The 27,363-nt window shown below is 45.3% G+C and overlaps 1 protein-coding gene across 1 annotated transcript in view; it reads left to right on the forward strand.

Annotated features, from left to right (window-relative positions):
• LOC146189763 (receptor-type guanylate cyclase Gyc76C-like) overlaps positions 1 to 27,363 on the forward strand; it is a 266,102-nt gene that overhangs the window by 213,975 nt on the left and 24,764 nt on the right. Inside the window, exons 4-13 of the mRNA XM_084604526.1 lie at positions 381 to 452; positions 2,317 to 2,563; positions 16,977 to 17,123; positions 17,768 to 17,940; positions 18,457 to 18,598; positions 19,616 to 19,824; positions 20,911 to 21,016; positions 22,819 to 22,897; positions 23,950 to 24,055; positions 25,127 to 25,282. Coding sequence (XP_084460652.1) covers positions 381 to 452; positions 2,317 to 2,563; positions 16,977 to 17,123; positions 17,768 to 17,940; positions 18,457 to 18,598; positions 19,616 to 19,824; positions 20,911 to 21,016; positions 22,819 to 22,897; positions 23,950 to 24,055; positions 25,127 to 25,282 — 1,437 coding nt within the window. The remainder of the gene's footprint in view (positions 1 to 380; positions 453 to 2,316; positions 2,564 to 16,976; positions 17,124 to 17,767; positions 17,941 to 18,456; positions 18,599 to 19,615; positions 19,825 to 20,910; positions 21,017 to 22,818; positions 22,898 to 23,949; positions 24,056 to 25,126; positions 25,283 to 27,363) is intronic.

Genomic DNA, 27,363 nt, shown 5'->3' on the forward strand with positions numbered 1-27,363 from the left:
TTCATTAGCTTGGTGTGACATCTTGAAGTCTGTTTCTCTTTCCTACGCACCGACGAAGCGACTTCGGCACCACGTTCGTTTTCCTTTCTGGTTAAAGCCCCATGTCGCGTCATGTCCTTGATAGTTCAGGCAATCCTGTTTGTGACCGATCTGTGGGTACTTTTGCGTATGTGGCTGTTCGCGCTTACGTACCGTGACCAACACACCTGCTTTTCGTGGGCAGCTTTAATTAATAAAGCGATATCATCTTCACTAGCCGCGGCGGCTGAATTTCGTTACATACGGAGTGCAATTTATCGTGCAGTTACGTTTTAACTGTTTTTCGTGCGCTTATTGTGCTAAAGTTTTTTTTTCTTCCTTTTTCTCTATATTTCTTGCAGAAATGCTCGGACACCAACGTAGGCAAGATTGAGAACTCTACGTTCGCCCGCACCGTGCCTTCAGCAGCCCTGGTGAGGAGGAGACGCCCCATTGTTTACTCACTGTTCTTCCAAGCAGATAAAGTTAAAGTTAAATTGGTTCACAGGAAGGGAAAGGCGCAGTAACTGTCACACTTGCTCTGTGGACACCCGAACCGCGCCGTAAGGGAAGGGAGGAAGGTGGGAATGAAGGTGGGAAGAGAGGAGGAGCCGTAGCGGAGGGCTACGGAGTAATTTCGACCACCTGGGGATCTTTAACGTGCGCTGACATCGCACAGCACACGGACGCCACTTCGTTTCGCCTCCATCGAAACGCAGCCGCCGCGGTCGGGTTCGAACCCGGGAACTCCGGCACAGTAGTCGGGCGTCTTACCACTGCACCACCCCGGCGGGGCTCCAAGCAGATGCAGATTCTTAGCTTGAGGAATCGTGGACCTCAATGAAGCGCGCCCTTCGGCAATGCCAGAGGTCGCTTCGGCACGAACTGCTGTCGCAGAAGCGAGGAAATCTATCTGTCGATCAAGCGATCCGGGAAGAGGAGTATAATTGTACGTGACGTCACGGGCGCCATGATGGCTGTAACCGCTAATAGCTTCCACTGTGCAGGCCGGACCATGCGTTTCCGGTTTTCCAACGTGGCGGCTTCTTCGACGGGGATATTGTAAATGAAGATTACCAGTAAAGCAGCCCATGTGAACCCGGTGGTCACCGCCTACATGCAGTTTCAATACCACGCTTAGCGGCAATGGTGCGGTGGGGCGTAGATGTCAGGCGAAGTAATAGTGCCTCACTTTAGGTCGGCTTGATATGGGCATTAGAAGTGCTGCTCTGCTGGACACATCGGCTACATCGGTGTATCTCATTTCACTGCGAAAACTAACGGTCGCGCAAGATGAGGACCAATAGCTACAATTCATTCATTCATTCATTCATTCATTCATTCATTCATTCATTCATTCATTCATAAACCATAATGATGACCTGAGGTCTAGAGGGGAAATGGGTGGGTTATATGAGGTTGAGGGCGCCAGACACCGACATGAAGTCTAGCTACAAATGCTCTTTTCTCGCGCCCTCACGAGCCTGTCACAGAGGGCTGTTCGCGCTGAAGTTTTGCCACCCTGACAACAGATGGCGCAACGGATTCAAGAACTATAGGGTGCCTCGATGTCAGTGCTGCATCGATAGTTCTAGCACCTCAAGTTCTTCACTTTGTCAAAGCTCACTGGCGGGCACTAATGTAGTTGGAGTTGCTTCGGAGCTGCCAGATAAGTATATACCGATTAGAAAGGCGACAATGATAATGTGATCGTGAAGTCTCCCCTCGTAGTGTAGTTTGCTGGTACAATGGCCGGTGGTTAACGTAAAGAAGGCAGTACTTGGACACTAAACACGAATATCCTGTAAAGGAGTAGAAAGGGAGTACGTCTTACGCTCTCTTATAGGGACCGGGTACACTCCCCGAGCATCGCAGCGTTGATTTCGATCGCAAAATATGCGGAACGCTATGCTATGCTGTTCGTGTCAGAGGAACATTCCCAGCTCAAATAATATTAGTTTAAGCACTTAGCAATGGCTAGATACATTTTACCCCGGCAACACAGCTGTTGAATGAGAAATTAGAGGAGACTGAAGCCTCGGTTAAAATCCTATATGTAGTAGCAATAACTTCGAAGGTTTTAAAGAGGGAATCTCCTTCCGTTGATAACCGTAAGAATCCCTAGTTTTAGGGATGGAAGTCTAACTCAAGGTTTGGGCAGCATGCTTTCCCCTGCTAGGGAGCTTGCTTCCTGCTGCTCCATGTTTACTTATTTATAGATTAACTCGAGTTTGGATAGTACCCGCCACTGGTAGCAACACCGTAAGTCGGTACATTGAGGCGTCGCTCTGCGCGCAGGTGGTCCGCAGCGTGACAGCGCTGCTGCGCTTCTACAACTGGCGCAAGTTCAGCATCATACACGAGCAGTCGCCGGCGCACACGACGGTGGCGCACTCGCTCGAGAAGCAGGCCAAGATCGACGGGGGCTTCACTCTCAACTCCAAGAACGTCTTCCACTCTGACCTAAGCTGCTGCGAGCAAAAACTGGCCTGCTGCCACACCGCCATGACCAAGATACTCGACGAAACGTATCGCAAGACCCGCAGTGAGTATACGAGCACTGAATTCGATATTTGTAGGGCGGGGGGTATATTCATCTATTACTAATGCGATAGAGCTACCAATATTGGGAACGAACGTACAAATTTTACGCGATAGACTTGACGCCATGACTACACGGCCTTGCGCGGGTGATTCGTACACCCCACAATGGTCAAACGCGACAACAGCGATGACGTTACTACACACAATTCCTCATTCGTCCACTATGCAGAGATGCCATGCGTAATTAAAATAGATAGAAATATCGGATAAACCGTGATTATTGGGCCGTAACACGACTCAAACGTCATTGTGGAGTGTAAGAAGCCAAAGTAATGTTTTCGCCGATAAGAGACCGGCGGGGAGATGAAAATCGAACCCGAGAACTATGGTAGACTATGGGTTGCGAGTTAGGTGATGTGGGTTGCGAGTTAGGTGCTGTACCTCTAAGCCGTCCAGGCTCTTTCGTTGCGGGGTTAAAGGGAGGCCTGGTGCGTCTTGCTGCAAATAATAAAAAAAAAGTTGGTGTATTGAAGTGACATATACAAAGATGACCGCTTAACGCTATCGCGTCATACCTTGAAAGGGAAACTGCACAGGGTTTTGAATCTGATGAGGGTTCGAGGGTCGAACGTTTAAAGCTTGTAGTTTTATTTATATCATCTGAAATACTTTGGCGCTAGCGTTTGAAACAGTGGCATAAGCAGCGATTGAAACCACGACGGCTTTTAGGCTTCTCTACAACGCGCAGCGCTGGGCTCGTTGGATGGATAACAACTTTTATTGTCCACCATAAATGGAGGCCCCCCTCTACTCTCCACCCCCAGCACGCAGGTCTAGGGGACGGGGGCTAGAGCCTCCCGACTAAAGGCTAACAGACATTTTGTCTCTTCGCGGCCTCGGCCCCCAGGCGGACGGCTTCTTGCTGCCAGGGGTCTTCGCTCCGCAGCAGGGCTTCCCAGCGCTGGGTTGGGAATGCATGATGACGTCATGGACGGTACCGGTGTGTTTCCCACATAGAAATGCTCGAGTTGAAGAAGTAAAAGCAACGCTACAGAAAGCAAACGCATTTAAGTGTTTGGTGTCATCAGATGATGCATCGCAGAGTGCAAAAGAATTCAGCGGAATTGAGAAATATTATAGTCAGTGGCGTCATTACCGAGCTTCACCGCAGTTTCTTGGTGCTGTTAGGAGAAGCTTGAGACGTAATCATTAGTTTGAAATTTAGCTCGAAAAAAAAAAAAAAAACGTTTGCGTACGTTGCCTATAGCCTATCTACTTTTGATTCCTTGAATGTCACGGGATTCTCAAAAAGATGATGCAGTTGCTCTACCGTTAAGGCGCCCAAACGTTTGAGGGAACAAGAGACGTTTGATAACATTGGTTACACGTCTTATTGTGTGCGTAAAAAAGCGGACACAATGTTTCAACAGGAACAGCAACCATGCCGATACTTTCGGCCTCACTACGGGGAGTAAAAGCGACGCCTGTGTAACCGTCACGCAGTGAATGCACATCTCATCTGCTGCAAAGGCATGTGTCGCGCTCCGGTTCTGGAGCGTGCCAACTTTACTACGAATGGCCACGTGACCAACACCTGGAGTTGACTAGACGACGTTACGGCGCCTTTATTTGACATCTACGATGCCTCATGACCAACGTCTGGCGCTTGTCTCATTACTAGGTGACTTTACGGTGCCTTTATTTGACATCTACGATTCCGCAAGCGATCGAAGCCTTTCTCGTAAACTATTATTATAGCGGGAACAAAATTGAATCGAACCCAGGTAATTTAGAGGCTATTTCGATTGAAAAGAATAATTAAGGCTGCCTTGAATGCGGCTCTCTCTTTCTCTCTCTCTCTCTCTCTCTCTCTTTCTTTTTTTTTTTTTTTTTTTTTTTGCTCCTTGCCCTGATGTTATATAAAGTTAGAAGTAGTGGGTGAGCTGTAGAGCGCAATATTTGTGATAAATGGTTTCCCTCATACGGACATCGCTTTGTATGAAGTATTTTTTCTTTTTATTTTTTAGAAAAACTGTATAGGGAGTTCATCTTTGATGTAAATTGGTACGACCGCGTTGTTTCCCTTTGCGCCGAGCAAGAAACAGTTACTACCCGTCAAGCTGTAATACTGCGTTTGATTCGAGACCTCGATTGGACGCATCAAGACCTCTGCTGCTACGCAGCTAAAAAAGACAACCACTTGGTCTGCCGACTTTTGACCTGTGCTGTACACAACTGTCATTCTAGTCATCATCATCATCATAATCACCATCCAGACTATAGCCACTGCAGGGCAAAGACCTTTTCCATATTCCCCAATTAACCCGATCTTGTGCTATAAGTTGCATCCACGTGATCCCTGGGAATTTATCTCATCCACCCACGTAATTTTCTGCTGCCTCCTCGCTTGGAATCCAATTTGTCACCCTTGACGACCACCGCCCAACCTGTCTTCGCAATACATGTCCTGCATACGCCAATTTCTTCTTGATTTCGACGAGAATGTCATTAACTCGAGTTATTTCTCTGAGCCACTCTGCGTATCTTATTTATTTATTTATTTATTTATTTATTTATTTATTTATTTATTTATTTATTTATTTATTTATTTACATAATACTTCGGACCTCGTGTGGTCCAAGCAGGAAGGGCAGATAGCACAATACTTTCAATACCCCATAAAATGTGTACAGGAAAATATGGTTTAACACATCACACAAAAGAGCAACAAAAAAAGTCACTTAGATACATTGCGCTGCATTGCAAACACTTTTGTTTATATTACAGTGCTGAGCGTCCTTTCAAAATTTTCACTGATTGCATTAAATTCAGGCAATAAATTCCACTCGTTTATTGTACGCGGAAAGTATGAATATTTGCACAAATGTGTTTTCGCGAAGTACGGTGTTAAAAGCATAAATTTGTTGGGGACGAGTTTGTCGTGTCTTCGACGGTGTAACTAGGATGAAGAAGAAATGCCAAACTTTCCTTGAAGAAGTAAACTACCTCTTAAATTTACATCCTATACTACTACTACTACTACTACTACTACTACTACTACTACTACTACTACTACTACTACTACTACTACTACTACTACTACTGGGGTGTGTGTGGTGGCAGAGATGAAGGTGTGCACATGGACTTTCGTGAGCTGTTGTGCCTTTCCTCTTTCCCATTGCAGATGCAGTTAGGTTTGGTTTATGCGATTAAACGATCCTAAGCGTCTGAGGCTATGAGAGACGCCGTAGTGGAGGGCTCCTGAAGTTTCGACCACCTGGGGTTCTTTGACGCGCACTGACATCGCACAGCACACGGGGCGCCTGCTTTTGGCCTCCATCTAAAATCGGCCTCCGCGCGGATGCAGTCCTACATTTGTAAGGAACAGGCGAATGTCTTGCTTCCTTTGTTCGGGACGTAAAGTGGGTCGCGATAGGTGCGTTCCAGCTAGGATAGAGCTTTCTACGAAAGCCTTGCTTGCCAGGGGTCGTGAAAGATAACGTATATTTACCTTGAAAGACGGAAAGGCGGCCATGGCACACCAGCCAGCCATAAATGGGGAGGATGAGTTATTCTGACTTCCTGCTTTGTTGGCTTATGCTTAGGCTTATGTAATTTAACATCCCAAAGCGACTCAGGCTGCATTTTTTTTTTTTTTGGTCCTAGATGCCGATACATATTTCGGTCATGCATTGCTGACCCGTTTGTAGTACAGTTGAACTGCTAGTCCAGAGACAAACCAGCACGGATTTGAGTAAAAAATCGGCTTTCGTATACGTATTTTTGAGGAGGAAGCGGACTGGGGCGGGAATGTAACACAGTGAACCGATATACAAGTTGGTCACCTTGGAAAGTAGAAGGATGGGTTACGAAACGGCAAGCATAGTCCGAATCGGCAGTGTCTTTTGTTTTGCTGTGCACATCAGGTCGATTTAGGTATACGTTTAAGACTGGCGCAGTAGTCTTCTAAATGGCGATCACTGAGAGAGGCTTTTGTATGCAAGCGGACGCAGCTTTGTTAACGATAACGGACAGATGCGTTTGAATGCACATTTCATGAAGTGAGTCTCTTTTAACCTATGTATCCATGTCCGGCTGGAGTTAAAGCTCTTTTTCTCAGCGTTAATGAATTTAGCTTTCCGGAGACGTACGTACTGGCGTAGATGTATATCATTTTGCCGGACCCCCCCTCCTGCGCATGCGCATTGACAGGGTGAGTACAATCTTAATGCACAGACATTCGGGAGTGGTAATTATCCGAGGAAAAGTACAAGCAAAAAGAAAGAAAAAAAATGAGGCATAGCTCCAGGTTAAGTCTCGTTTGCGTCAGCACTCCCCTCCCCCCTCCCTTTCCCCGTTCTGTCAGATAAAATAATTGTATAAGTCTTAACGAACTACCTCCGTAGTGAGGTCTTCCCCGTCGTGCCTTCTTATCCCTACTCGGCCCATACTCTCTCTGATTTCATTTAATGTTTGCCGCCCGGCGCCTAATGAGGTTATGCCTGATTATTTGTTAACTAGAGAGGTAGCGGGGAAAAAAAGAGGGAAAATAAAGCTTTTTACTGCTATGTTGCTATAGGGGGTTTGGAAGGCCCGAGGCGACTCACAGGGGATGAGGGACGCCGCATAACGGAGGACCCCGCATCAATTTCAGACCACCCGGGGCTCTTTTAACCGCGCTAACACGTATTCTCATTTCGCCACTATAGAAATGCGGCCACAGCGGTCTGGTTTCGATCCCGCAACCTTGGAATGAACAGCCAAGTATCGAAATCACTGAGCTTGCAAGGAGGTGAAGAAACTATAAGCAAGATAAGCATTCGCGTAATGTGAAACGAATGTCCGCGTCTGATGTTCAGCGACACGTACGTGTAGCATATTCTAGGCATTATAGTAATGGTGTCGCGATTATGAGGTAGGGGTTTATTCGCTCACGTGACTTACTTATTGGTCGATGTAACCCAAAAGTGCGACGCATTAGAGAGATTTAGTTTACCATGATCCGCGATCAGCCACCGTGACCTTTTACGGCACGCGGGCGGGAGGCACAAGCTGATTGGTCCCGACGTCGCGGCAGTCTTTATGCCGATATCCAGTATGTGGCGCCATCTATCGGCGTCAAGAGGATCTGAGCATGCGCAGTGGAACGCGCTGTGGCCTATCACGGTAGCAGGTCGCAGATCACGGTGAACTAAAACTCTCTACTGACATTGGCTCGCGCTACCCAATGTTGGGACAAACGAGTCATGTGATTAACGGATGTGATGACTGTGAGTCTCGGGATCTTACGTAACGACGTTATTTAATGCGAACGACCGCGAGATTTCAGACTGATCATAACGGCTGAAGCTGTATGGAAAACAATGCACAGTTCGCGACGATGGACAATGCCGGTGTTCATGAGATTAACTTTAAAAAGCGAAAATACTGCTAGTTACTCCTTATTTCCAAGTTCCATGGTCCCAGCGCACATGTCGAAAGCATTTCAGCAAACAGTGACTTGACTGCTGTACATTCAGATATGAATGAAATTATGAGGTATCGTTGTCATGAAATTTAAAATGGCACTCTGATAGGCCTTTTCAGGGGTCTGCTTGCCCGTTCAGGTACGATATCAAAATCGCAGTAGACATCTCTTTGTTTTTGATGCAGTGCCCACCAAGCACGAATTCCGGGATGTTTTTCTTCCCCTCCTGGCAGGCAACTTCAGGATTTTTCTCAATTTAACGTTTAACGAAGTTTTATTTCCCAATTTCGTAATTTTAACTTCGATGCCGAAGTGAATGTTTATTATTATTTTTTCTCGAGCCCGAACTAATGCTCTGCGGTTATACAAGAGCCAAATTCGCGAGGTCGTCGGGTTTTGGGAACGTGAAGAGTGGCGTCGAAATTAAAATGTTCTTCACGACCATCTCAAATTGGTCCTCGCGCTACGTACTCTCTGCCGAAAGCTGGCTGCTGGCCGCCGCGACCTGCAGCGTCTCCTCTGGGCTGCGCTGTAGTGCAGTGCACGGGCGACGACGACGAGACAGAGGAAAGCCTTGCGCTAGCGCGTTCGCCCGAAATAGCCGCGTTATCGGAGCCATTCGACGTCTCTCCGGCATGCTGTGTGTATGTTCCCGTCGGGTGCGCCCAGTTGGATTTTCCTTTTCACCTTCATTTTTTTTTTTTTTATTTTTTTGTTGTCGCCTGTGCGCTTGTCTGTTCTGTTCTCTAGATATCTCTCTCTCCCCCCGTATCTCGCCCTCTCCGCCCATCCTTTCCTTTGGCCTTCGCATTTATCCTGAAACTCGTGCGGGCGGCCTGTTTCCGCTTTTTATTACGCGACGCTCGCACGCTCTCTGCTTTTCCGCGCTGTTTTCCTCGACGGCTCGCGCTGGTGTTTGCGCGCTGCGATCTGACCCTGTAATACGCCCAGGCAATCAGAATAGTAGGGGGGGGGGGGGGGGGGGGGAGCGGGAGTTTTGAATTTTTGTCACACATTTAGTCGTTTATGTAGCCTGTATTGCGGATTTGTAAAAAAATATATATAACAACAGATCTTAAAGTGCGGCATAATGCAAAAAGTGGCGGATCGGACTAACTGCTCTTCCTCGATAGCGGGCACGTCGCACATGCTTTCCCTTGTGCTTACGTGACGCAATTTGATCGCGTAACGACCGACAGGAGTCTAGGGGTGATTTCCCAACACTTTTCGTCACAGTCGGGCTGGCCCGTTTCTGGTTCTTGTATTCAAGAGATAGGAATGAAGTGATAGGCGGGTCAAAAACGTTTAATTGCTATGTGCTACATGTGCAAATAAAACTAGTGTAAGTGAAACACGGAACAAGTGTCGCAGCTGTATACATGGGCCAAGTCTGAAGAATAGGGGAGAGAAAACTTCGGCACATATCGTCGCTGACAAGGTGTCAACCGTTGGAAATTCACATAGAGTTAATACAAAGACTCTAGGGGGAAAGCTGGGCAGGGAAACGAGCTTCTCACTGGTTCGCCGCCATCATCAAATTTATCATTGTGGCCAGCACAGTTCCTGCTCACTGCGTCAAAAATGAACAAAGGTTTGAACAAAAGTTTTAAAAACCGCTGCCGATAACACAACTGTAGGAAATTTCTATACATTTTTTTTCAAGTTTCAAGCATATTATATAATCTTTCAGGCACCTTCTTGGCCATAAAGGAATGATGTAGAACAATTGGAAACCATGTTTGCGAGCAGACGTAGCAGATCAACAGTAAACACGCACGAACACCCTTTGACATTTACTGTATGCAGCACTAGCCATCCCGGATAGACCAAGGGCCGTTCCTGTGGAATTCGTCACTGTTTTTTTTTAATATACTGTGGTCGTCGTCTTGCACCAAAGCAAATTTCTGACATATTTTCTGGTGATCGGGCACAGAGGAGATGCATGTGCGCTCGACGGACGAAATGCATGCGAAGCGCGAAACAATCGCAGGGATAGCCGGCCTTGCGATAACAACTCAGAAGAATCAGGACACCTATGTGATGTTACAGTAGGTACGCGACGCAACATATCACAAGAAATGCTCCACACGCGACGATTCTGCCGTTGTTTACAGCACCTACTGAACAGTAGCCGCCCGCCGTCGGTTAGCTGCACGCCGCCATCTTCCCACGATCCAAGTTGCCAGCTTCAAACCATCTTCATGTGCCAGATTTATCAAGTAAAATTCATCTGGCAACCAATGAACAGTGTGATAATGGCGTAAATTTGGCCTTCATTAATATGCAAGGGGGTAGAAGTAGAATTAAATGGGATGAAATTCAGGAGCAGCTGCAAACTGAAAATTTTGTAGTGTATGGTGTAGCAGAAACCCACCTTAGAGACAGTGAAGAACCTCCACACATTGAAGGATACTCATGGCAGGGGTGCAATAGAAAAGGGAAGGACCGAAAAGGAGGTGGCCTGGGGGCGCTAATCAAAGGCCAAGATTGGAAAAGGATAACAGAAAGCTGCAGAGAACATATATGGCTCCAGGGTAGAGTGGGAAACCTAGATACAGTACTAGGGTTTGTTTACCTAAAAACAGGAAATGACTCGAATGAGGAAAATTCAGAACATTTCAGATGTTTAGCTAAAGACATAGAGGAATTTGGCCAGAATAAGGAAGTGATAACCTTAGGGGATATGAATGCACATATGGAATTTTTTGATGGAGCTACCGATACGACAGGCAAAATGTTAGCAACATTTTGTGAAACCCAGGATCTCACAATAGTTAATTCAGAGATAAAGTGTGAGGGAAAAATAACATGGGAAAGAAATAACTCTCATTCCACAATCGACTATTGTCTGATGTCCCACAAGCTGTATGACAGGTTAGTAGGTATGGAAATTGATGAAGAAGGGACGAAGAGTTTAGGAAGCGATCACAAAAGAATTAAACTCCAATTTGGCGGGACAGCGGCCGCAACAAAAATGCAGGTATGTGAAAGCAACCAGAAACTCAATGATATGCAGTTGGAAAAAGGGTCAAAGCGCATTGAGGACATAGTAAACCAACAACCAAATAGAGAATGGACATACGATGACCTAGTAGAAGTATTTAAAAGAGAGCTAATAAAGGGCAAGATTAGAAGAGGAAAGAGAAAATATAAACCAAAAAGCTGGTGGGATGCTGAAGTTAAAGCAGCCATAACGAGGCGTCAAGAGGCATCCAGAGAGCACAGATTAGCAAGGAAGAGGGGAGCCACACCAAGGGAAGTAGAATCCAAATGGGAGGAGTACCTTGAGAGAAAAAGGGAGGCGTCAACCTTAATCCAAATCAAAATAGGAAAAGCTGGGGTCCAGTGGATGATCGACATAAGTAAAAAAGATAAAAATGCTGCAAAGAGGTTTTGGAACCACATAAGGCTACAAGCAAAAAAGACGGAAGGGGTCCAACACTCACTGACCACACAGGAAGGAAAAAGAGTGGAGGGAGAGGAAGCACAGGAATATGTTAGGCGCACAATAGAAACAGCCTTTGCCAGTCTGGAAGTGAATGCCGCAGAAGAAATGGAGAATAATGAGGACCACAGGGACGAGGAGCAAGAATACAAGGAAATGACAGCAAGAGAATGGGAAAGAATAGAACGGAAGGTCCCCTTGGGAACAGCGACAGGACCAGATAGCATACCCATGGGATTGATTACCAGATTAGGACAAAAAAAGCAAAGTAAAATTACGACAGTTGATTGAACAAACAATAAAGGGCGGTCAAGTACCAAAAGATTGGAAATTAAGCAGGATGAGACTAACATACAAAGGCAAGGGAAGCAGAGATAACATAAAGTCCTATCGGCCAATCACGGTTACATCAGTTATATACAGGGTAGCAATGCAGTTAGTAAAAGTAATGATGGAGGAATGGGCAGAAGGAGGGAATATCCTCGGAGAACTACAAAATGGTTTCCGCAAGGACAGAAGACTAGAGGATAATTTATTTGTGGTTACCCAGTGTATAGAAACAGCAGCTGCAAGTCAGAGACCATTATGGATAGCGTTTTTAGATATTAAAGGGGCATATGACAATGTAGATCAGAAAAAACTGTGGGACCAGTTGAAGGAATATGGCCTGAATAAAAACCTGGTTCAGTTCATACAAGAAGTGTATGCAGATAATGAGGCAGTGATAGTATGGGAGACGGAAACAACAAAACCAGCAAAAATAAAAAGGGGGCTTAGGCAAGGATGCCCACTGTCACCGCTGCTTTTCATGATATACATGAGCCAAATGGAAAGGCGCCTGGAGGAAAGTAATATGGGATTCGATGCAAGCTATATGCAGGGAGGACAGAAAGTAACACAAGTTCTACCAGGATTGATGTACGCGGATGACATTGTACTGCTGGCAGATAAGAGGGATGGGTTGCAGGAGCTGCTTAAGATCTGTGGAGAAGAGGGTGAAAAGCTGGGACTGCAATTTAGCAGCGAAAAATCAGGAATAATGGTATTTAATGATGAAAGGGGGGACGTGCTGGAAATACAAGGCACCAAGGTTGAACATGTGGAGAGCTATAAATACCTGGGCATATGGATCAATGAAGGAAAAAATTACCTAGAAAAGCATGAAAGAATTACGATAGACAAAGGGAAAAGGAGTTCAGATATTATGAAACACAGAGCCCTCTGGAACTATAACAGGTATGAGGTTGTTAGAGGGGTATGGAAGGGTGTTATGGTACCAGGACTCACTTTTGGAAATGCAGTCCTGTGCATGAAATCAGAAGTACAGTCAGGCCTTGAAATCAGACAGAGAAAGGTAGGTAGATTGGCATTGGGAGCACATGGCAACACACCTAATGAAGGAGTCCAGGGAGATATGGGCTGGGCATCATTTGAGGTTAGAGAGGCAATTAGCAAACTAAAATATGATCAGAGACTAACCGAAATGGAGGAATCAAGGTGGGCACGAAAAATGCACAAGCACCTATTCATGAAAAGCCTGAATACGAAATGGACTAACAGAATCCGAAAGCTCAGATTTAAGTACCTAGAGTTTGGAGATACACCGCAGCAAAACAGCAGCATTGAAAAGCAGGTAAAGGAGGCAGAAAGGAAAATGTGGGAGGAAAGAATGCAGGGAAAATCAGCATTGGGTATGTATAGAACTCGAAAACAGGATATAAAGAAAGAAAGTTTATTCGACAACTCACGAGGGAGCTCATTGCTGTTTGAGGCTAGGACAGGGGCCCTCAGAACAAAAACGTACAGGAAAAAATTTCAGGAAGTAGATATATTATGCGCGGCGTGCGGAACTGAGGAGGAAACAACGGAACATGTTGTTCTAAGGTGCCAAAAACTTCGTCCTGCCCTTCCCGCGGAAAAAGCGGCATATCTGGAGAGAGCGCTGGGATTTGCTGGGGAAGATGGACGAATGGATGAGGAACGCGTTCTGATAACAAAAGAGAGATTAGAGGATTGGTGGAAAAGGTCAAGAGAATAAAGAGAGGAAAAAAGGGAGGGGGGCAGATACGGGCAAATTAGAAGCTAAAAAAGGGGAAGAGATAAATATATTTCTTTTAATTTTTTGGCTAGGCGGCGCAAGCTGCCGTCCGATACAAAGGACAGAGCCACTATCATCCATCCATCCATCATCCAACGGCGGCAATCACGCGGTCACCCCTCGAACGCATTAGGTGAACGGGCAGCTTTCCCTCTAGTGTCTTTGTAATTAACTCTATGGAAATTCACAGCGATACGCAATTGCATGGTGTACTGGCACTTCCGGCCAATACGCCACGAAATCGGGCATCTAACCATATGTTTTTACTTCCGGCCTTATGGCGTCACCATCCTCCAGCGAAAAGCTTCCGGTCTGGCGACGGGGGACCATAGACAGCTTGCTTTTTTTAATTTTTCGATGAGGTCTTTATTCCTATCACATAAATGTGGTTCTCTTTTTTTTTTTTTTCTCGAGTTAAATCATGTTTACACTTGTGTGCTTGCGCTGGTGGATTCAATTAAAAATAGTGAGTTAAAATTTGTCTCTTGCCCAGAGTTGAGTCGTTCGTCGCCCCTTTAATGCGCACATGGGAAAATAATTAACGGCCTGATATATTAAGCAAGAATAGTTTCACTTTGAAAGTACAGTTAGCGAAACAAGTAATTACTGCATAATTGATAGCTACAAAACCATGTCGGAAATACAAAATATTTTGTAGTTCTGTCGTAACATCAGAATTTCCTGGAGTCCTGTAGTTTTTCTCTTGTGCTCTTGTGTAGTCTGTGGTGTTTTCTGTCGTAACGTCAGAATTTTCTGCAGTCCTGTAGTTTCTCTGTCCTGCTTTTCTGTAGTCTGTGCTACTTTCCTGTCGTAACCGCATAAAATTTTGATGCTCTTCAGGAATTTGAGTTGTCATGACAGGTTTGACTGTCAAAAACCGCAGAGAAATAGGCAGTTCTTGGGACATAAAATTCGAGGGGCGCTCAAACATCGCCCTAAGTGTGGATGCGATAGCGCCTTTCGCACCGGTTTTTCATTGCGCGAAGTTTTAAAGTATTTTTCAAGTTTGTTTTGGAAGGAAGGCCCACTCTATAATAATTGGTTCAAGGAAATGAAAGAAGCACAGTATCTGTCACACTTTTTCTTTGGACACCTGGACCACGCTGTATGGGAAGGAAGGAAAGTGGGAGTGAAATCGGAAAAAGAGAATGATGGTTTCGTTTGTAAAGTTTATCTCAAAGCGACTCAGGATATCAGAGACGGCGTAGTGGAGGACTCCGGAAATTTCGACCACTTGGGATTTTTAACATGCACTGACACCGCACAGTACACGAGCGCTTTGCTTTTCGCTTCTATCGAAAAGCGGCCGCCGCGGCCGGGATTCGATCCCACATCCTTAGGCAAAGTAGTCGAGCGCCCTAACTATTGCGCCACCCCGGCGGGACAGAGAGAAAAAAGAGCCGTGGTGGGCTGCGGAGTAATTTCGACCACCCGGGAGGAGGGCAAAACAAAAACATCTTTATTTATTTAGTCAGAGAGGGGGGGGGGGGGGGGGGAGGGGTTGGACCCTCGCTGCAATAACAGCCGTCGTCCACCACCGAAGTAGTAGCGGGTGCAATGACGGCCTACAACAGATAAAAATTCGATGGCTGGCTAGCCCCGCCGCAAGCGACGTTGACCTACCGTCCCAGCCCCGTAGGGCTAGGAACTGGGTGGACCCACTGTACCATCGCAGCGGGCAATGACAATTTTCCTGCCATGTTCCGAACACTTCCGACAAAACACGAGTCGAAATGGTACAGTGGACATCTACCCCGCCGCGGTAGCTCAATTTGAACCTCCTGAGTGGCTCTCAAGGCTAGAGCCTTTGTTGTATATGCGTGAATTTTAGGGTGTCATATGTAATTAGAGTATGTAAATAGCGTTAGTGGGATTTTTGTTGATTTTGTTTTTGTGAAATGCAATCTGTGTCAAGACCAGGCAATAAAGAAGAAAAATGCCGCGGTAGCTCAGTGGTTGAGACGCCCGGCTACTGAACAGGAGTACCCGGGTTCAAACCCGACCGCTGGCAGTTGCGTTTCGATGGAGTTTAAATGGAGGCATCTGTGCACTGTGCGAATTGATGATGATGATGATTATAACTAGGGTGGATTCTGGTTGGTGCCCCAGTTCAGTGTGCTTAAAAGATTCCCATGTCAAAATCCTAGCCCGCTATATACAGCACCTCTTTTTCTTTCCACTTCCACTATGAACTGACTCCCTTCCCTCATGACACTTCGATGCGTCCACAGAGAAGTGCAGAAGCCCGGTTCACGTATCCGGAAGGTGTGACATAATGCGCCTTTGCTTTCCTATCAAGCAATTTACATTTTACATGCTCGTCGCTCCATTCAATTGTAGCCTTGGTCAAAACTCGGGGACGTAGTAAGGGTTTGGTTTGAGGAGCTTAACGTCCCAAAGCGACTCAGGCTATGAGATGTCATAGTGGAGGACTCCAGAAATTTGGACCACCTGGGGTGGCATTCTTTTTTCTTGATTTCACAAAACCATTTATCGCCAGACAATCTATTGGCTCATCAGTGCTGGAACTTGTTTTAACTGGGTAAGAACATCTGTCAGATGCCCCATGAACATACAAACTTGCATGCGGATGTCTGGATCTTAACGAGAGGTCAGGTGGATAATCATGGTCTGTTGGATGCCTTCATGCAAGCATACATTTCAGCAAGCACTTTCAGAAATATAGGGAGTTAAATAAAAATTGGGAAATGACTCATCTCTAGCAAATGTAGTGTACTGTAATGTATCATTACTTACTTGCTACTGTCTTCCTATCTGATATCTGACTGCAATATCATTTGGCTGTACCACGCTACATGTGAACTACATACACGCTATAGTTCTTCCGTTTTGCTTCTCTCTCCTCCTCACACTTCTTGTTAGCATGCAGAATATGGTTGGTTGGTTTTGTGGTTCAGCGTCCCAAAGCGACTCAGGCTATGAGAGACGCCGTAGTGGAGGACTCCGGAAATTTCGACCACCTGGGGTTCTTTAACGTGCACTGGCATCACACAGCACACGGGCGCCTAGCTTTTCGCCTCCATCTAAAAGCGGCCGCCGAGGCCGGGATTCGATCCCACATCCTTGGGCACAGTGGTCGAGCACACTAACCACTGCGCCACCCTGGCGGGAACATGCGGAATATGGAAACACCCACAACCATTCAAGCACTAAAACATACACAAGACAAAACCCAAAAAGGGGCGACAGAGGAAGATGTCGTTATCTCTTTGCTAATGCAGAATGGTGAAAAACGACGTTTTTGCATTTTTGTATATCGTCTCATATATGACGTGTTACTCAATTCATGGATTCTGTGGGGGTGGGAGGCATGGTGCGTTAGAAGGCTTGGTGTGATCTACTTTTTTTAACCTGTCTCTGGTCATCTGCGTGTTTCTGTGCAGTCTACGTGTTCATGGGCAACTATCGTGACCTGCAAGCGCTGCTCATCTCCATGCGCATGCGCGGCCTTACGGACAATGGCGAGTACCTGGTCATCATGATCGACTACGACATCCACTCATGGGAGGAGTTCAATTGGAACTTCTTTGGTAAGCAGCTTCTTCATGCTGTGATGATTCATTTTGGCTGGCTGTGCTTGGCTCGCTGAGTAGAGTTGGTGCAGGAGCACAAGGTGCTCGTTTTACTTGCCTACACGTGAACCAGGGCACCATCATGGTGTAACAGTTGATTTCGAGGAAAGATAAAATTTAGAGGGAGTCATGCGGAACGGTTAGGAAGGTTTTGCTGATCGCGTGGTTGGAGTAACTTGTGCCAGGACATAGCTGATCGTAGTTTGTGTGATGTGTTTACACATACAGTACACATATACTGTGTGGGTAAATTCAGTTGATTGTAGTTTGTGTGACGTGTTTACACAGTACATATACTATGCGGGTAAATTAGGTGAACATAATCTTTATGATGCTCCGCAGAGCCTTTGGAGGTACTGCATAGATTACTGCAGGCAGCAGTAGAATTCTGTTGAATGTAACGCCGCATGCTCACTCGACATAAGGGTAGTGAAAGGTTGGTTGGTTGGTTTATGATTGCACTGGAAAATATTGGTTACAGAACAATGATGTTATTTAGTCCTTTCTTTGGGCACGTGGAACACTCCACCAAAACCATCCAGTTTCTTCGCTTCATTTGTTGCAATCGTACAGTGTGATGGTGCTTGCCCCACATCACGCAGGCAAGGTGCCCGAAAAGGACATTCGGGCATTGAACGATGCATGCATGCAGCTGATGGTCATCGTGCCCAGGCCTCCCACTGGTGACTTCTACTCCAACTTTACCGAGCATGTGCGAGAGTACAACCACAAGCCGCCCTTCAACTTTCCCACTGGACTGCCGGGTTTCAAGACGGTTCGTGAAGGCCTTCTTCTCTATTTTCAGCAGTGCTACTCGCCAGTGTCAGCTCTCTTATTCATTACAGGCCATAGTGCACACATATATGTGGCAGTTTGTTGTCATGAGCATTGTGACGACTCTATAGTTGTACGAAACAAATTTCAACAAGCCTGCACAGGCCTATAGGCAAGTGCAGATTCTTGAACACTGTGTAGGCCTCAGGTATTCAAAGGAATATCTACAATTTTTACCTCCATTCGCTGCTTCTAGTGTAGGTTGTTACCGGCCACTTGCGGAGTGTACAGGTGTGGGAAACACTTTTTGGTGCCTTAGCTTTTCATACAAGCTTTTGTTTTGTCATCCTTAACACTTGTTTAGCAGCATGTCATAGAGAAATCTTTCATAAATCTTTCAGAGTTTCACATGCTCGTCTAAAGGCAAAGTGAAAGTGATTGCTATGACTGTCGCGTCCATAAAGCGCTGTCACTTCTTTGATGGCAATTCTGCACCCATACTCTGTTCCTCGTGCAGCACATCACAGAGTATGCATCATACCTGTACGACTCAGTCATGCTGTACGCGGATGCTGTGGCCAACCTCATCCACAAGAATCACAGCATCACTGACGGCCGGGCTGTCATCCGGGAGATTATAGCCAGGAAGCGGTACACCAGTGAGTTGTTTCATTTTGCTCATTTTTGCAAATCTATGTTTGCATATGCCGCCTCCATTGTAATTTGCATGTGCTGTGCAGTATGCTGGAAACAAAGTTCATTAGCTATTCAAGAAAATAATTCCGTCTTGAGCTTGAGTGGTATGGTCACCGAGTAGTTAAATTGCTCCATCTGCACCACATTAGTAGGTGCAATTTGGGAATAGGTACACTTAGGGAGAGGTCTGGGGCCATGTTGTCTTACATAAGGCTGCACTGATATCTCGGAGCGCAAGCATGGTAAAAGAAGTTGCACATTTTTCTAATCTGGTTATCACTGCCTGCTCCGGCATGCACTGAAAGGACTCAGACTCAGCATTTGGACATGAGGCCCATCATGGTAGAGGCTGCCCATCTGTTGCTATTATAGCAGCTGCATTGGTAAGCGGGGTAGGGTGAGGAAGGGTCTCTGATTATAGTTCTAATTCTTCACTCTAGTTTTTATGCTAGAAGTCATGCTAGTTAGGGTAGGTCATGCAGTGCAGAACCTGCTCACTGGATAGGTACCTACAGAGGCATACTGGAACACCTAAGGACGATGAGACGAAAGTGACCACTCCACTCAAGTAGCTTGCGCAAACAAGAAGGTTTCAGTAGCCCGACGGGAGCTAGAAAAGACCACTTTACCATGTTTATTTTGCCCCTCGTGCAGAACCAAACTCTTAACCACGTAACATGCACGGGGCTGCAAGCAAACCGCTGTAGTAACCATTATGCACATAGCCACACTGGAGTAGTGGGAGGTAGCACTGTCTAGTCAGTGCTTGGAAGATTAGCTTTGTCTAGTTCACAGTGCCCGCATGGCAGCAGTTTCTGCTGAAGCCCTAAACTAAGGTCCCTAGCCACATGGAAACGTAGTGAAACCAAACTTTTAGAGCAAAAATAGAGTTATTCAATCAGTGTACTATACTTTGTGGGGCAGGTTCAAATCATCTCTTGAAGCAGTGTCAGTGTATGTGCTGTGGTGTGCCGTTGCAGGTGTGACCACCGCTGAGATGAGCATCAACGAAAAAGGTGACGTGGAGGGCAACTACACTGTGCTTGCCTTCTTGCCCGTGACTGAGGAACGGGCGATGAAGGTGCGTGATCGCCTCGCCAGCAGCCCCAGCCGCCGCCCTACATCGCCTAGCATCACACGCCTCTTCCAGCCTGTCGGCGGCTTCAAGTATGGTGACGGGAACCTCGCCGTAAGTACAACACTCTCTGATTAGCTTGCAGTTCTAAAGCCTTTGCAATAAGTCTTCAGGGCCGCAAGTTTTGTTTATCAGCTGAATTGTGTGGGACCTGTGGCTGCCCCTGAAATTCATTTTGTGTAACTGTGTCATATTTCATGAGCTTATAGTCTTTAAAAGAACCACTGTTCTTCATTTGACAAAAGCAAACCACATATTACCCGAAAAAAAAAAAAAATTAAAAGACTGCACTTAACTCTACTTAAGAGCAGAAATGGCAAAAGCCACTTTACAGGACTGTTTTCACTAACTGCATTGTCATTGTCATCCTTACTATCATCGCCACTCTCATCATTTTCAATCAAATGCACCATTGTTGTCATCCCTAGTACCATCATTACCATTACCACTGACTGCACCGTTGTCATCGCTATTATTATCCTCACTCAACAAGGAGAATTATGATCGGTTTTGTATGAACCCACCATGGCGGAGTGGTTTGCTTGCTCGGCTGGGGATTGAAGGGATTGTGGTTCGACAGATTTTGTTCCTTGGTGGCAGTAGGTTCTTTTTTCTTCAAATGCCAGTTCGTGTGGATATTTCATGTGAGCATTTGTGCAGCACATGAGCCTAGAAAGGCTTTCTCCTTAATACTTTCGACTAAGGCTGCGTAGCTGACTGCAAATGATTCAAGGCCTGCAAGCCCTCTGTTCCTAGTGTTCAAGTGCTGGCGTATGCTTAATGGTAAGACAGTTGCAACAGTTTGGCTGCACAAAGTGCTGATACAACGAGAGCATGATTACTGTTCGGCATGTGTTATACCAGAGACTAAACAACGGCACCAATGGCTATGTCACTGCAAACACTCATTATAGTCGCAGGAAGCCTGCAACTACTACAGCAAACACAGTACACCCAGGTGGTCTTGTGAATTAACAAGCAGCCTTTCAAAAATTACTTCCAGAGATTTACAGTGAGTTAAGACCTCCTCCCTACGTGTTTAGCTCGTTACTGAGTGATAGTAACGCAGAAGCAGTCAGGTGGGTAGTTGTAGCATGTGTTTCCTTCTTTTCATGTTTGTATTCATGTTGGGGTGTGAAGGAGTTTGAGCTCAGCACCAGCAGCCACCTTCTGTGGAAGAAAGGCCAACCACCTCTAGAGGAACCACCATGCGGCTACGATGGCTCTGGATGCATCGCACCTCCGGGTGAGCTTCCTTCTCCCCTCCCCCTTTTCTTTTTCATGCAGCGCCCTCTGATGAGTGCATAAAGTTTTGTTTACATAGAAGAGTGTTGGAAAAGCAATGCCGGAAGGAAAGGAGAGGGGAATGTTTAAAGGGAAGCTGGCTCAATCAATATCCGCAAAGCACTAACTGGCTCGTCGTGAACAGCACATGTGTGGAAGAAGCTGGCAGTTTGTTTTCTAGCAGTGGTAATAGGAGGAGTGCAGAAAGAGGTCCATGTAAAAAGACAGAATGTTCATGGCTTCCGACTGTGAAGGCCTGAAACGGTGCTTGCTGTGATTTTTCCAATATTTAGAATGGACCGCCCAATAATCACTGTTGAATTGTGGTTACCAGTCAAAGGGAAACATGTTTAGTGTAGGCCAAAGGTGATGTTGGTGACAGGTTTCTGGAATAGCTCAAATAGACTGTGGCTAGTGCAAAGCAGAAATGGTCGATAGAGGGCAAACAGTAGGCTGTTGCCCTCTAACAGTAGGGTTGGTGCACATTCGCTATGTGAAATTGCATGCAGACAGCAACCCTCAAAATAGAAGCTGTATGTGCCCATGCATCTTCTATCTCATCTTCTTTGCGCCTATTCACTGTGAGAGACTGACATAAACTGCAAAGCTGATAAAAAGTTGCGATTTTGCAAGAGCATAACTATCCAAGAATTCAAATTTATGCATGCTTAAGACAATCCTTTTTAATAATTAGCACCCGGTGGTGTAATGACATGATTGAGAATTTGAAATGGGTGTCATTTTCATGAGATCATAGCAGGCCGTTATTTGTTTGGGAACCAGAAGTGGAAATCTGAACTGTATGTAACTCAAACAGAAGTCCAAAGAGTGCATGAAGCAGCAGTGTAAGATCCGCACCAGTGCAGAGAGAGTAAAAAAAGAATGCCTCTACTTCATCCACACGAAAATGTAATGCAGTGAATTGAGGCAGCGCACACGTGGTAGCCTGAAAAGGTCGACTATACTGGCAGTTTGTGCTCGTTGGTAACACATGTCAAACAAAAATAGCACAGGGACAGGACAGGGACGAGGAAGGACACACACGAGCGCTCGTGTGTGTCCTTCCTCGTCCCTGTCCTGTCCCTGCACTATTTTTGTTTGACTGCAGAGGTCATAAAGGGGCACTGAGTACCCGTGGTGTCACTTTCGTGTTTCCAAGCGCTACAGTTTTTATCATCTTCGTCATACTGAGTGCGCTTTCATCCAAATATTGTTGAAATAAAAAAAAACGAGTCTCTGTTTCCTCCTAGGTATCAAAAGTTTGTCTGGCAGGAAAAAAAAAAATAAGAAGGGCTGGTTATGCTCACATAAGTTATAGTCGATTTAGCACAGCCTCTGGGATCTGCGCCTAAAAATTTAGCATTGGCACACGCATTTTATTGGCAAAATTGGTCAGGGATGGCAACACCTTCGTTTCGTTTTTTGGGTCATTTTCAGAGCATTAAAGCTCCATTTTTGGTGATGAGGGTTGTCTCTCCTTTGTTTAAAACGGATACCTTAACAAAGTGCGCCAACTTCAGTTTCTTGTCAGTTTCAGTGACAGTCTCTGTGGTTCTAGATGTGTCACATCACGTTCAGTTCCACTACTGCTATTGAATATGCTGGCGTAATGAGAGACCGTGCTTCCAAGGTTGTTAACTGGTCAACTTCGTCTACTGAGCATTGACTGTTAATACAAAATGCACTCTGTTAGCAGTATTGGTCGTTACAACATCAACTTTTCCTGTTTATTTGTGGTTAATTATTGTTCCACTTTGGTTCCAGACAACAGACGAGAGATACTAGCCAGCGTGCTTGGAGTCTTGCTCATTCTGGTATCTGTCTTCGCAACCGTTGTCTACAGGTGAGAATGCCCCCATCATACTCGTGGTTTTTCTTTTTTTACCTGCATTAATATGTTATGTTATATGTATCAACCCCATCTCCCACTGTAATGCCAAATGGCGCTGTGGGTAAAAGATAAAATATAAATAATAAATAAAAATTTCAGGGCACTCTGTTGATAGCGTTAAAAATGAAACTAATTTAATATTCCACATGTCCGCCATGCTCAGAAGGAGTCTATATTATAGCACTAACTGCATTAGCCTGGTTCGCGCATCTTTGCATTGCCGTCGGTGTAGTAGTCCCATCCACATGTCCCAGAGCAGTGGGATGCATCACATTAAGATGGCTCAGAACAGCTAAAAACACTGCGTCTCTCATAGCCTTGAGTCGCTTTGGGACGTTAAACCCCATAAGCTAAACTAAACTAAACCACAGTGTCATGCATGGTCAAGTTCAGTGGCACTCATTGCAAGCACCACATTACATAAACATAGTCAATGCATCATCGCACATGGAGTCATTACTAGCTGTATTAATCATGTTGCGAAAAAGCCTTGTTACCGTCGCACCTTCTTGTTAGCCATAATGCCTTGAGGGTAGGAAGCCATTTCTTTTTTAATACCAGTAGGGCAGGTGTCATAAAGGACAAAAATGCCCAATGTTAGCAGCATTGTTGGCTGTGTGAAGCCTCCATCTGCCTATTCTGGCTGGCGGGGTCTGGGACCATTTCCCTTTGTCCACTTGCCATGACTGGCAGCTGTGGCAGTCTGACAAAGAAACTCTCTCTCTCCATCACTAACACAGTATTTTTAGTCAGTAAAGTAGAAGTGCCACAGATTAGGTGTTCAAAATGGCTAAAAAGTTTCAGATTTCACTCATGTTCTTCTGACTGGAGAAACAGCTTCACAGCTGAAAGTGCTCTTTCAGAATATACTCTCTATTTTTTTTGTTTTTTGCTAGAGGCTCTGAAATATTTTGATCGAAAGTATTGACAGGTCTCTAGTTGTTTCAATGCTGGCTGCAACTATAGATTTAACATGTGGACTTCTACCGGTGCCATGAATGCAGGAACTGGAAGTATGAGCAAGAGATTGCGGGTCTCTTATGGATGATTGACAAGCGCGATTTGGAGCCTCTCACAAACCTGACAGGCCCCAAGCATGGAATCAGCAAGGTGAGACACCACACTGATGTGGCATGGGCTGCAGTTTGGGATGATCATGATTGGTAACAAGAGCAGCAGCCTGTTTGTGTTCAATATGCATACTTGTCAACCCTGCCAATTTGCCTGAGAGACTCCCGATTTGTTACTGAACTTTCAATTGAATGAGCACTGCCCTGTCTCTCCTTACAAGCTGCCTCTGTCCACGCAAGAAAGGTTTTTTCTGAAATCAGCACCGTAGAGTCTGCAGCTGCATCATAATCGCTAGCATAACCAATAATGGTCATAACTAGCACCATCGGCATCATCGGATAAGCTGCCAATCAAAGCCACATAGAGCCGAAGTCAAAATTGCTGTGGCTCGTTGCGATTGATGTTTGCTGCTGCAACTGCTTACGTGTAATGCTTAGGGTTAGCTAAGCTGTCCATGTGCGGCATGCAGTGTAAAGTTAGAATTCTCGTCCACGTAAAGTCATGGCACTATATCAAAGTCTAAGAAGAGATACTTGTATATGTTTTCTCAGTTTTATACTTCTGAATTTCTTTGCTTTGTGACAATGGAAAAAGATGAACATTATTTGGCACAGGGTATGGATGTGAATAGAGCGCGTCTCACAGAGACAAAGGTGACTTAAAAAACTAGAACTTAATTCTGCCCGTCAGTGTGCAGCACAACCTTCCAACAACTGCTGCTGGTGAAGGGTCACAAATCAGTTGTGCTTTGAGCAGAACTACTCCGATGGATTTTTGAAGCTAACAAAGTCTGCTACTGCAAGGTGCGGGCAAAAGGACTCATTGGAAACTATCTGAAGCTTGTCAACACCCCACCCCCTATCCGGAAACTTAAAGATTGATTGCGACCTCCCCCCAATGACGCGGCCCCACATTGGCCACATTCCACCTGCCCGCATCGATCACGCCTGGCTGGTAGGTGTTAGTTTGTCAAAGAGTTCTCAAAAAATAATTCCAGCTCAGCACTAATAATTATTACTGCCAAGTCCTTCTGCATGCAGATCTTCCATGAGAAATGATGACTACACTGCTTACAACTGTGTATCTTCTCTCTCTCTCCTGTGTGGTTAGCTCAGCATTCTCAACCAGATGGTCAGCGACTCGCGGATCATGAACCTGACCGAGGACGCATACCGCTATCGAGGTACCATGACATACGTCAAGAAGCTCTCCTACCACCGCCGTTCGGCTGACATCCCACGAGCCCTTAAGAAGGAAATGAAGCTGGTGAGGGTGACAAGTCACTTCATATGCATATAAAATACACGCCTAGTATCAACCCTTACCTTAGGAGTATGCAAATATTGAAATTTTCAAACATGTATCAAATACAAATGTGGAGAAAAAAAATGCCTATCGAATATTGATAAGGAATGAGAGCAAAAAAAAAAACGAAAATGTAAACAACAAACATTTTTTGTCTGATCTATATTAAAAATCACATAATATTTGCAAATTAAGTTTAACAATAATTAAGCAGATGTGTCTTCCTACTAAAAAACTTGGTGTAAATTTTACACATGATTCTGTATACAGTTGAACCTCCATGTAGCAAATTCGTCGCCATTATGAAGTTTTCAATTCCCTGATGCCGTCCTCATTGAAGTGCATGTATTTGAAAACTCCATGTAACAAACATGTCGCGGTGGTTGACCTTGATATAACGAACTTACGGCACTGGCTGTCTCTTAGTTGTAGTGCTGAATTACTGGAAATTTGGCAGAACCCCGCAAGTTCCAGAATGACAAAACATGAACTGACGTGAGATAAACATCTACGATAGCAATGAGCAACTGCAGTTGATACATCGTGCCTCGTTTCAGCAGTAATGGTGTATCTGCATGACAAACGCAGCAGCCTCCGCTGCTTTCACTTCTCGAACGTCGTACTACAATTGTTCATGCTTAAAAGCAGCTAAAAATAACAGAACAAAGAAAAAATACACTGGGCGAGCAGTGTGTGTTTATCGCTACTATGTGGTTGTTTGTGGGCTCCCGCGCGTTTGAAGCGAAAACCAGGGTCCCTGAAACTGTCCCTGTTATTGTCAAGATATTTTTTTTTTGAACCCATTTGAACCGGTTTGGCCACTGTCCAACCGGTTCAAACCGTAACGAAATGTGTCTCCAGAGCCGAAACCTAACCCAAACCTGAAAGCGTGAGCTCTAACCGAACACGAAAACATTTCCGGTTCGACACCCTGGCAGGAACAGCGGAGCACGCCGGTAACGTGAGGCAGAGTCTGTGTCCTGTGTCAACAGTGGGGGCAATCGGGAGCATGCTTGAAGACGCAGGAGCCTCTTCCCTCGGCGCTGTCCCCCAGGCTGATTCCTCCTCCACACCCCGCTCCCCGCCTCCTCATAGATACGTTGTGGGAGCGAAGCCGGTGGCTGAGACTGCAGTCATGCCGTGCCCTCAGCACGATAGCAAAACGTTTCACTGCTTCTATAAGTTTGAATAATTCTGATATACTGTAAATACTTTCAAAATAATTTTCCTTACAATCGATTCTTAATCTGGTTTTCATTATGCATTGACCTTGTGAGTCTTCACATGACTGCATACAGTTAAATCCACTTATAACAGTATTGAAGTGTCAAGAAAATATTATTGTTATAACTGATAATAAACTGATAGCATACCGTTTCCACTTACTTGTGGGCAGAAATCCATAATTAGTAAGTTTTCACTGCTTCACGAAAACCTTGTTGACATCTCTTTGCAAGATGTTCAACTGCTGCACTCAGCTGAGTGAAAGGTTTTTAGCAAAGACTAAGTCTTGCAGTGACTTGATCATTCTTAGGACATCGCAGTAGGGTTCGGCTAGCATTCCCATTTGCAAATCTTTCTTTCCTGTTACAGTTGGCACTCAGAGGCGAAATTTAATTGTTATAACTGATAATCTACCATGACAGCATTGCTATAAGTGGGCTATTTTAACACAGAACACATGGTAAAATTGACAGTGCTAGGGCTGTCCATCGTTGTATCCAATATATTGTTCAAAGTGGTATTGTTATCAATGGGTTTGATTGTGTAACGAAAACCTAGCTGTAATGAAAAATTGCGGAATTTTTTACAATCTCATTATAAGCAGGTTTAGCTGTATGTGTTTTTTGTACAGGAAAGACGTGCATGAAACTGGGTGGAACTATCGTATCACTGCCAAATACAGTAAGCACTCATTAATTAGGCCTTCAGAAGAGGAGAAAAAATGTCTCAATTAACCGGAGTCTCATCTTATCGATTGGGCCTGAAAAGCCATCAAAAACCATTCACAGTAATTTTGTCTGAAGAACACCTGCGCAATA

The sequence above is a fragment of the Amblyomma maculatum genome, chromosome 5 (genome assembly GCF_055883805.1).
Source record: "Amblyomma maculatum isolate TAMU_Amacu chromosome 5, ASM5588380v1, whole genome shotgun sequence".
In the NCBI taxonomy this organism is placed as follows: Eukaryota; Metazoa; Arthropoda; class Arachnida; order Ixodida; family Ixodidae; genus Amblyomma; species Amblyomma maculatum.